Source organism: Pundamilia nyererei, unplaced genomic scaffold (genome assembly GCF_000239375.1).
Source record: "Pundamilia nyererei isolate P.nyererei 1_Seehausen unplaced genomic scaffold, PunNye1.0 scaffold00331, whole genome shotgun sequence".
Taxonomy (NCBI): Eukaryota; Metazoa; Chordata; class Actinopteri; order Cichliformes; family Cichlidae; genus Pundamilia; species Pundamilia nyererei.
In genome coordinates this window covers 165515-177272 of record NW_005187732.1, presented here as the reverse complement: position 1 = coordinate 177272, position 11758 = coordinate 165515, and the positions used below count along the sequence as shown (strand labels likewise).

At 42.3% G+C, this 11758-nt stretch overlaps 1 protein-coding gene across 1 annotated transcript in view; it reads left to right on the top strand.

Annotated features, from left to right (window-relative positions):
- Positions 1-1356: 1356 nt before the first annotated feature.
- The window catches only part of mark2b (MAP/microtubule affinity-regulating kinase 2b), a 23780-nt gene continuing 13378 nt past the window's right edge, over positions 1357-11758 (top strand). The window contains exons 1-13 of the mRNA XM_013915613.1: positions 1357-1369; positions 1883-1999; positions 2237-2302; positions 2691-2761; positions 3027-3083; positions 4778-5014; positions 6062-6181; positions 7095-7197; positions 7384-7496; positions 7734-7808; positions 8038-8095; positions 8422-8573; positions 9807-9901. Of these exons, the coding sequence (XP_013771067.1) occupies positions 1357-1369; positions 1883-1999; positions 2237-2302; positions 2691-2761; positions 3027-3083; positions 4778-5014; positions 6062-6181; positions 7095-7197; positions 7384-7496; positions 7734-7808; positions 8038-8095; positions 8422-8573; positions 9807-9901 (1277 nt within the window). The remainder of the gene's footprint in view (positions 1370-1882; positions 2000-2236; positions 2303-2690; positions 2762-3026; positions 3084-4777; positions 5015-6061; positions 6182-7094; positions 7198-7383; positions 7497-7733; positions 7809-8037; positions 8096-8421; positions 8574-9806; positions 9902-11758) is intronic.

Here is an 11758-nt window from a genome sequence, read left to right as displayed (position 1 = left end):
CACACACACACACACACACACACACACACACACACACACACACACACACACACACACTCCCAGCACAGAATTTAAACCTCAGTCCTTCTCATCCCTTTTCTCAGAAGTCATTTTAAGCCACTCTCCCTGCCCCAAGTGTCTTTTTCTCTCGTTCTCCCTCGCTCTCTCTGGCTTTCTGAAGTGGTCTAGTTTTCGGAGAGAGTTTTAATTACAGGAAACAAGCTGCAATTACTTCCTTTGATCGTGGCAGGGTGGGGTCTGTCCACTTACACGCACACACTGTCTAACCATGTATACGTGCACACTGAACGCACACACCAACCACTCCACAGACATATATATAACATAGAGTATGTACTTCTATAAACGCCGACGCACAGATGATAAGGAAATGTAAAGACGAAGGGAAAAGGTCACACGGAAGTTAGAACAGGAATTGGCAGAGAATGCTAGTTAAAATACGCTATCATATCTTGAAGTGTCTTTTTCTTTCTTTTTCTTTTTTAAACATTGATTTATATAAAGGCCGAACTAAGAATACATCAGTCTGAAGTCTCTAAATCTAAAAAAAAAAAAAAGCCAAGCAGTTTAAGATTTAAATATGTTTGCTGTGGACTATATAATGTGGCGGATTAGTACACGTTTGCACTCCAGTGCAATGTGGCTCATTTATCAGTTTTATTTGGGTTATCAAACAGTTAATACAAGTTAGTTTGGATTGCAATCCAAACTAAGAGGCTGTATTTTTGTGTATTTTTTTTTTCTAGCTGCATAGCACACAATAGGTGCAACAGTGTAGCCGCTTTCATGTTAACATAAGCATAAACTCAGCTTTAATGTTTTGATGTCGTTTTTAGATTACGCTCAAGGACAGCAGTCTTTGAAGAAGGTAACACTTGTAACAAAGCAATAAATATTTTGCACTGAGATGCTGCTTTAGTGGTGCATTTAGGGCTGTTGGTAACTTTAATAGTTCCTGGTTTGCACAGTTTTTATATGGATAAATAGTTAATGTGCCCATAAAGTGCTCAGTCGGCCTCGCTTGACCTTATCTGCTGACTCAGAAGAAATATAATGAGCAGGGAGCAGCGCATCTTTACGCCCTTTCCTGATATGAAATATGCAATGTTTTATACTACATGCACGATTTAACACTACAGTCTAATACATGGACTCAGAACCTTTTAAAATTTGGGGTCTGTGTTTTGATACTTGGCTATTGTGGTTATTAAAAAGGCCATACTCCCTTTATGCATTTATGGGAATGCAGGTTATTACAGCTTATAAACTGTGCCTCTGTAGAGAACACAATCTCTCATTTTGGAGAAGCTTATGAATAGATACTGCTGCTGCACGATGCTGGAGGCATGTAATAAACTCACATGAAAGAGTTTGAGAAACATCTGGAACCAGCAGCTGTTAAAACGATCAATTTGGCCGTGCGGAAACGGACAGAAGTGTTATTGGGTCTGATCTAGAAAGATTACGGTTCTGACTTTAACAGAAAAGTTATTGAGCTGATATGTTCAGATGTTACCTGCAGGAAGTGCTTGTCTAGAAAACGCTAAATAGTCGCCTTTATCTCATTTTTGTTCAATTATGCAATTCTAAATTGCACCAGACTTTAGATTGGTAGCTGAGTTACTTTGATCTCTGTTGGTATATCATCACTAACTGTTTTTGTTTTCCTTCCTCCTCTTGAACAGGAAGTGAGTGGTTGTGTGTCAGTGTCAATTTACCTACCACAAACAGAGACTCTGGAGTCTTTGTAATCACACAGAAATTACAATACTGGCGTTTGTTTTCGCTCCCTGTCATTTGGAGCAAATGCACATAATCAAGTGATAGACATTTACACTGGAGAAATGACCGTATAAATGAGTGTCACAACAAGAACAACTCCCTCTGCAGTCTGATGGCGTGTTTGACGGTCTGTCTCGTTTCTCACAGCTCTTCCGGGAGGTGAGGATCATGAAGATGTTGAATCATCCCAACATAGGTGAGTCACCCTGAAACATGAGGTTCAAGTGTGTCGTCACTTGCTGGGAGCCAGTGTTTTTAAGGCCATGTAGCCAGATAATGTTAATCCTGCTATTTGTTTTTGGTTTTTTTACCCCTTTTTGCTTTCATTCTTGCTCTTTGCTCTGCTTCTCCCTTTGTTCTCTTCTTATTCCCTTGCCCCATCACTCCCTCCTCCTCCATTCCTCTTGCTTTGCCTTTCTCTTTCCACCTGCAGTCAAGCTCTTTGAGGTGATAGAAACAGAGAAGACTTTGTACCTGGTAATGGAGTACGCTAGTGGAGGTAAGTGCGTGTCACTGTGAAATGATTCCCCCTAAAAGTTGTCATTCTGTGATAGACCATAAGTAAAGGAAAAAAATAAAGACCTTTATAAGCAGGATCATTTGCAAAGAGCTTTATTATTGATAAATTTGCTGAAAATGAATGCCACTGTAAATGTTTTTATAATAATCTATTTATGTTATTGAGTCAACGTGGTGACCAGATTGTTATTTATTTATTTTGGTACTGCTGTTGTATCATTATAAGTAAAGTCTGTAATAAAACAGAGTATCAGTAATAAACTCCTAAATGACAACGTTCAGTTCAGTACTCCTGACCCTTTATTCTGGAGGCAGGTATCCAGTTCCAGCACTAAATCTGCTCTCCTCCTCTTTCTGTCGTCTCCCAGGAGAGGTCTTTGATTACTTGGTGGCTCATGGCAGGATGAAGGAGAAGGAAGCCCGTGCCAAATTCAGACAGGTGTGTTGGGTTGAAAACGGCTTTTCCCCCCCTCCTTTCACAGAAACTAGTCCAACTTTGTAAGCGTCGTATGTTTCAAGCCAGTTTGGACTGATATTAAGAGTGTACAGTTTGTACTAAGTCTTGCATCACTAGCTCTATCCCGAAATAGCTTTTTGGATGAACTCCTAATGAAGAGCTCACTGTTTGAACCTCTCCATCCTGTCATCCCTCCTCTCCCCTGCTTCTCCCCGTTCCCTCTCTCGCTCACTTTGTCACTCTCCAGATTGTGTCAGCTGTGCAGTATTGCCATCAGAAGTGTATAGTACACAGAGACCTCAAGGTGAGAACACACTCGAAGGCATTATTGAATTAGAGTTGGTGTCAAAGCAACCTCCTCCCCTCTCCTCACCTCCACATTTAATCTTCATACAATTGGCTCTTTGAGCTGAAATCCCACCTCCGCAAACGAGTCACCCAGACGATATTCACAAAGTCTGTTAAACGCAAACATGCATTGTATACATTTCTCCTCCTATGTCATCGTTTTGTTGTTTTTTGTTATTTTTCCTTTCTGCCAGCTCATTATCCCAAAAACCAAAGCGCACATTATGCACACACAGATCCAAGGCCTCTGGGTCAGTTTGGTTCATAGTATTATTCAGAGTTGTAAATCCTCTTATTGTCCCACCAGACAGACCTGTAGTCAACACATTATCATGATTAGTGGGACAGAAACCTCCTATTTCAAAGTTGTTTCTAGTCTATTTTGGGTTTTCAATGACATTTTAGCAGCTTTTAGCAAGGTTGGATTTCCTACGGATAACAGTTACTAATGGTTGTCATTTAAAACACACACACACACAATAAAAGGCAGGCTTAGAAGTAAGCCGTTTCTGTTTGAGACAGAAGGCTTATCATAATGCTTGCCTTCCTTCACATTAACACAATCACTGTTGATCTGAGGGTTGTAAAATAAAATAAAAATCGAGCACAGGCTTATTTCTAAGAAGTGCTCCAAAAAGGGTGGCTGTAGACCTGCTGGTATCACCCATATTTGGCCATAAGTAAATTGGTTGGCAAGGTTGTAAACATGTTGATCTTAGACCCTCATACTTAGATTGACCTACTTTTAGAGCCAGCCTCAAGTGGCCACAAGATGAACTGCAGGTTTAGGCACTAATGCCATGGCTTCATTTTTCAGGGCTGCTGTTTGGTCTTACAGTGAGAGCAAATTTTGATGAGTGTGCATTTTCACACGGAGACTAAAATGACCCCATTTGAGTGCCAAGACTAAAAATAAATAAATAAATGAATACTGTATCGTTGATGTCATGCTCTACTGTATCTCTGCTTCTTTTCATGAGAGATAATAAGGTTGATGTGGATGACTAACAGGTGATTAATATCAACAACAAGTCATTAAATACCTGTGATGTTCCTTTTTTAAATTTTTTTTAGCTCAGAGGTTAGAGATGATGTCAGTATTGTATTTAATGTGTGCATGCACACTCTCACACACTCAAACGCACAGAAGCTGCAAAGTATTCAGAGCAAGTGAAAAGGAGAGCGGACCTGTTGCTAGGCAACCCCAGCCTCCTTGCTCACTGGTTCACTTCAAGCTTAAAGATACAAACACGCAGGAAAAAACTGTGGTCTCTCACGTTTACCCATTGTGCGCTGCTTGAACGGCACAGACGATTCGTGTGAAAGCTCTCTTTCCCACACAGCTGTTTATTTTAACCCAAAGAAAAGTGTTTTAGAAATCCATCTGTACCATGAATGTGCTACCTACAAAGCCATTTGCATGTCAGATCATGTTACATTTGATCCCAAGCTAGTCAGTTTCTTGCAGCTCAGATTTATACTTTTTGTGCCTCTGATCTGATGAGCCCACAAAGCAGATCTTAATTGTTTTTCATTTTTTGGCACGTTTGGTATGGCGTGGTTTCTTTCCTCCTCTTTATTTGTGCTCCTGTATTTTGAACATAGTAAATGCCCCTTCTTCTGACCTCTCTCCTCGCCGTTTGTCTGCAGGCAGAGAACTTGCTGCTGGATGCAGACATGAACATCAAAATAGCCGACTTTGGCTTCAGTAATGAATTTACTCTGGGGAACAAGCTGGACACGTTCTGTGGCTCCCCGCCCTACGCAGCTCCAGAGCTCTTCCAGGGCAAGAAGTACGACGGGCCTGAGGTGGATGTCTGGAGCCTCGGAGTGATCCTCTACACACTGGTCAGCGGCTCGCTGCCCTTCGATGGACAAAACCTCAAGGTCGGAAGGATGAGAGTGTGTGTGTGTGTGTGTGTGTGTGTGTGTGTGTGCGTGCACGCATTACATAAGTGGAAGTCTGTATTCTGTGGGTGGTTGTAGTATTTGTCATGCTGGTTTCTGTTCCCTCTTCCTGCAGAATGCAGAAATTGAACTCTAGAATGGGTGAAAGTTATTATCTCTCTGCCTGTATTGACTTTCCAAATTTGCATTTGTTGATGATATGTGTTCGGTGTTTAAAGAGAGATTTAATGTTTCCTGAACTGCTTTTGCTACCAATCATTCACACCACCTATCACACTGTGCATTCAGTCAGTACCCACATGAGTCATTCTGGAAGTGCAGACACATTTTGGGTGGGCGATATGACATTGAATGTGATGGTATTGATATTAAAATGCCAGAGAAATGTAATCTAGGCTTACTGAGCATGCCTTTTGCTCTACCTCCTATTGAGTTTTATGAAAATGCAGTGCTTGACAGAATAAGCACATTCATTACAGCTGTGTTAACAAGCGTTACTACGTGCATTAACCTGCTCCGTGTCTGAGCACATGAAAGTTGATAAATGAGCTGAACGGTGGTGATTTAAAAAAAAAAAAAGTTAAATTGCGATGTTACTCTGTGCCTGGGAACTGGAAGTGCGTTCTCGTATTAAAGCTAAAGAAATACCCACAAGTCAGTGAATTTCATTTAATGCTTATATCACCCACGTCCTGTGCTGCAGCTCTGATTGAATCAGAGCTTTTTGAAATGCTAACCAGCTTATATGAATATGGTTCCTGTTTAATAAAACTGTAATTCATTTGTAAGCATAGATAATGTTTAGCTTGGCTATGTGGAGCCATATCTGATTGAGGTAGGAGAATACTGATGAGATTTCCTCTTCACTCGCATCATAAAGTGTTTAATCTTTACATAAACCTTTGGATGTTTAGTTGCTTTGCTTTGCCCAAATTTATTTTCAAAGCAAAGCTGTGTGTGTTTGTGTTTAAAATTGCTGATTGTTTGCGCTTACTGTTGACTCTTCATATACCTGTCCATCTCCAGGAACTGAGAGAGCGCGTGCTACGTGGTAAATACAGGATTCCTTTCTATATGTCCACCGACTGTGAGAACCTGCTCAAAAAGTTCCTCATCCTGAACCCTTCAAAAAGAGGCAGCCTCGAGGTATAACGCACAGCAGTGCCACACGCACACACACAAGTCACAAAATGCCTTTAATTCAGTTACTGCATTTGTTTCCTTGTGAATGAAACGATCATTTCAGCCACCTATATGTAACTGCATGAGTCCTGCAGATGTTTTGAATGTAGCTCGTTGCTAAGAATGGTGTTTACAGCCCGTATAAGACTGTAAAGTTAGACTTGCTTCATCAGCCATATGTGAGTTTGTTGCTGAGGTGCAAAGTGCTTTTTAAAGACTTAGTAAATACCTGTTAAGAGTAATTTAATTTGGTTGCGCTGAATGTGGATGGAAGGTAACTTGCTCGGATGAAAAATATTACTAAGGTGACAGGGAGGGGGGGGAGTGTTGCTGCTTGCATTGGCTTGTCAGGTTGTAGGTTTTGTCAGCGTATGTAGTTATTCCCGATCCTTGATTGGTCGTGCTAAAACAACCCCATAAATTCAGTTTAATGTTTTTTAAAAATGAGTCATGTGCCTGTTCGTTTAAACCCACTTAAGATTGTACGCACTTGTTTCAATCGGCAAAGTGCATCTCGCTCAAACAATGAACGTACAGTCTATTCTGCTTTAAGAAGCCATTGGATCAATAACTCTTAACTGAACCCTGCTGTGATTGCGCTCAGCTTTTATCAGACATACAGTCTTTATATAATGTCCATTTTCATCATCGTGGACTCTGCAGCGTATGAGCGATATTGTGGGCTTCATCCTTAAAGTCTAAATGCTTCTGTCAGTGTAGTATCTGAATTGTGACACCGTTAGTTTCCCAGGAGAAAAGTATGGGTGAACTACTACTACTCTGTTCATCTTTCATCCTTCCCCACACTTCTTTCTGCCCATTTGTCCTTTTTGCCAACTCATGCCTCCCTTTATCTGTTTGTTTGGCTTTCTACCAGCAGCAGATAATGAGAGACCGGTGGATGAATGTGGGCTATGAGGAAGAGGAACTCAAACCCTACATCGAACCTCAGCCAGATTATAAGGACCCCAGGAGGACAGGTAGGCAAGAAAAAGAAAAAGAAAAAAGATGACTCTCTAAACCCCTTTTTCTTCATCACACACAGCCACACCTAAGCCTGTATACATTCTCTTTCTCTTCTTCTTCTTTTTTTAATCTTAAGGAGTTATATAAAGTTGGTGTCAGCTCACCGTTCTATTTATAACATGGTTTTACTGTATGTGCAGACATCATGCTGCAGATGGGATTCTCTCAGGAGGAGATCCAGGACTCGCTGGTGAACCAGAAGTACAACGACGTGATGGCCACATACCTGCTTCTGGACTATAGGAACTCTGAGGTTACTCAGGTTTTTTTTTAAATCATGCTTCACCCTGTAATACCAGAGTCATAATAACTATGCAAGGTGCTGTTTGTCAGAGCTGAGCTGTCCTTTATGAAGAAGTGACTCTATCTTTAGATATCTTCTTTTTAATAATATGTATATGATTATTTTTTTTAGTCCTTTCTGTTTACGTGACCTATACCAGTTTCTTTCTCTCTTGTATTAAGACGTCTGTTTTGGTTTTTCCCTCAGCTTGATGAAGGTGGCATCAAACCTCGGCCGGGAAGTGATGTAAGCAACATAAATGCTCCCCCCCCGCTTCATAAGGTATAATGAGAACACATAATGTCTTCAGCTAGCGCTTAATGAGGTTTCCCCAACTCCAGCAAGCGACACAGATACACTGACTTGACCACACACATGTAGCAAAAGCTCTTGATGTTTGAGGTTCTTAATCATACACATAGGTCATGGCTTCTACATTAAACTATCCCATTGTGTATTTAAGCATGTTAAATGCTGCTCTGACCTTTTGTGTATCTTTTCTCTCTTTAAGGTACAGCGCAGCGTGTCATCCAACCAGAAGCCTCAGAACCGCCGAACCACCGACCAGGGTGAGATTGGTGTGTGTTGAAGGGGAACGGGAACACTGGAGACATAGTTGTAGTTGTGTTGTAGACATGGAAGATCAAGACGAGGATAAGATTTAGGCTGGAATAAAGGTTAAGAAGGAAGAGAAGGTTAAGCGAAGGAAGTAGAAGAGTGAGTGCATGAGTAGAGGGCTTGCTATGACTGCTTCTTGATTGATTAAAGTAAAAAAGGAAGTGACAAACCAGCAGACAAAGCAGAAGAAAGGTCCAAGGTTCAAGCCTATTAAGTGCTGGTCTGACGCACTGACTTCCTTTTTTTTTTTTTTTTTTTTTTTTTTTTTTTTCCCCAGGCTCCTCCTACTCCAAAAGGGGAGGTCAGACAGACAACCGGTCAGCAGGGGAGGATTCTGGGAGGAAGGGTTCATCAGGCAGCTCCACCACCAAGGTGCCGGCCAGTCCTCTGGCCTCGTCCGACCGCAAGAAGAGTGGCACACCCTCCACCGTGAGACCTAATACCCATGCTGCTGATATATTTGCATTTAAGCCGTATCAAAAACACAAAGGGTTGTATTTGCGTCATCGCTTGGTACACACACAAATTCCCAAACATGCGCACAAGTAACTGCTGCGTCTGCAGAGCTGTAATTTTTGCCATTTAGTGTATGCTGTCATCAGCCATAATTACTCACATGCTGTGGTCCAAAGATCAAAATAATTCCTAGTTAATTATCAAACTAAATAAAAACAAGTGGCCTTTAAACTATGAACATTTTAACTGCTCTGCGAAAGTGAAACTGTGCGGGTGTGGAGCTGTTACACTGCCGTGCTATGTAGTTGCTTTTACATTAGAAGATGGTTAGATAAGGCCTTTATCTTTAAGTTATATACACCCAAAACGCCTCACCAGGGATGAGAGCAGCGTCCACAAACCTGGTGAAGAACTCGATGTTTCACAGCCTTGTGCCGGGCTCATGCCTCCGAGAAGAGAGCTCAGAAGCTCGTCTTTCCGGTTACTCACACAACCCTGAACAAAGAGAACATGCATTCCACAGCACATCCGCCCGGATTGGTTACATCTTCGTTCATTTAATGACATAAGCACGTGTCACATGCCTTAAGTGCAGTCACCTGCTCTCATCTGCTCAGTTGGCATCAATTGGCAGAACCCTGAGGGAGTCTTATAACCTTAACATCTGACACAGGAAGTGCCTGACAGGGATCTGTATTTGACGCCTACCATTAAACTAAAACGTAACTGTAAAGGTCGAGTGTGCATATGAAAAATATTTTAGGAAATTTCATGTCCACCCGTTTTGGTTTAAAGCCCCTGGACAGACCTCTTGGTGACATAACAGACATGTATTATAGCTCTGCCCAACCTCAAGCTGTGCAGAGCTTAACTGTCATTCTCATGGAAAGTGCACACGTGGGAGTGGAGAGGTTTCAAATGACTATTCAACATGGCAAGGTGAAAATGAATTGGGGGTTTTTCTTGTGTCATTCACAGATAATTTTGACGAGGGTGCATGAAAATTAATTTGATCCGGGAAATTCTCTTGAGCGCTAATTACGGCGGTTTTTCATTCATATTAGGTTGTTTAAGCTGCTTGTCCTTTTTCCATTGAGAAGTTTGCTGAAAGGCTGTTCCCTGGATACCTTGGTGGGGTCATCAACCCTTAATCAAACCTTTGTCCCTTTTTTCTAACATTTCTATTTTGATGCTCCTCCTTTTCAGAATAGCATCCTGTCCACCGGTACCGGCCGCAGTCGGAATTCTCCTCTGACCGACAGAGCCACTCTCGACCAGAGCATTCAGAACGGCAAAGACAGGTACGCAAACGCACGCACACTAAATACACACACAGAATTACAAATGAGAGAAGACAAGGGCAAACGCAGCCACTCAGGCGTTCTCACAGGCACTCTTTCTCGTCATTCAAAGCCCAACTAGTTGCTTTGAGGCAGCGCCGCGTCTTCACTCATATACACATAATACAAACACACACTCACCATGGTTTGTGAATGAAGCAGCCCCACAGCTGTCTCAGTGACTGAATCCCAGACCTTGGCTGGTACTCTCCAGAGCTCTGCCAGCTGGCTCAGGGAGGCCCGCAGCCTTCCCCCAGGGTGGGGTGAGCTCTGCTGGACATGGAAATCGGGCTCTCTCGGGAATTTAGGCCAAACCTCCAGAAGATTACAGATTACTCGTGATGGCCTGATGGAGGCCGGGAGAAAGCCCTGACGTGGAAGCATCCAAGTGTGCAGGTTTACGTACGCGATCTTCAAACTCTATAAAAACGCACAATAGAAGTGTGACACCTATAAGTCCCTCCAGAGTCCCTTCAGGTGTCACACCCATGCTGCACCCAGGTAAAAGAAGGTGCAGAAGTGACATTAATCCTATAAAATCACAGATGGCTAAAAGCAGCATTTAAGTTAAATAATTGATTTTCTTTAGCCTTAAGTCAAGCTTCCATCTTTTTCCCCCCTCCTTGTTCACTGAAATGAGCTACTGTGGAGTTTTATGGAGTATTCCCCCTATTTTCCACTTTCTAATTTCTCATTTTAAACTTTCTGCGTGTGATTCATCCTCCCGGCTCTCCTCTCATCCTGGATCCCCTTTCGGTTTTTAAAAGAACGGTCCAAATCTTGTCGCCCTCTGACGGTTCTGCGCGTGCTAACTTCTGGTGTCAAGCAGCTCATAACACGTCCCCGCATACAGCTATACGCACATCACTCATGCTTAACCCAGCCATGTGCTTTGTGGGCTTTTTCATGAGCATTAAACATAAAACCAAACCATAATCCCTACTAGGACGCAGCATTCATGGTCATGGTTCATACTGCTTTGTTTACCTGTTCATGTGTCCGTCTCAAATGACCCCATTGTTCCCAACGTGGCGCACCACCTACAGTGTGGCAGATTCAGTTGAATCCAAGTAGAGGCTGTAAAATCAAGTCTCCTCTGCGTTCACTGTTGGAAACGCTCATTTGAGACAGCATTGCTTTTTTAGTACTGTGGGTCTGTTAACTATGGTAGGCTCTGCTAACTCAGTGGTTGTCATCTGCTTTGATTTTAAAGTTACTTTATTTGATCATCACTAATGCTTTGAAGTTTGGGCTTTTATACTTGTTATACCCTACCCACACCACCCCCCCTCTTTCTGTCCTTTTCTAATTTCCTTAATTTGGCTTCTTTTATCTGCTGCTGAGCCTCCCTCTGGAGTCGCTCACATTTTCTTGGCACCTCCTTCCTTTGCTTTATTCGAGCTTCCTTTCCCCCCCCCCCCTCTTCTTGTCCTTATATTAATCTTTCTTCTTATTTCTTTCTTTTCCTCCCCTCTAAGGAGATTAGAGACTTGTGATGGAATATTAACTCTTAGTAGCACTATATGGTCCTCGCGTTCACCTCCTAATAGGCTTACATATGCACAAATACATCCACTCACATGCAGAGAGGCGGCTGGGCATGCTCAAATTTCAACACGGGTCATACACGCTCACACTCGCTACACACTGGGTTATCCAGTTAATATTTTCCATCACCAGCCATGCTAATCCCTGTGTTTCTCTCAGCTGTGTGTTTGTTTTCTGTGTAAATGTCCCTCTTTCTCTGTGTTCATTCTTCCACACTCTCTTGATATCTCTTGTCTCTCCACGGTACCACTCTCCGCTGTCCCTTACACT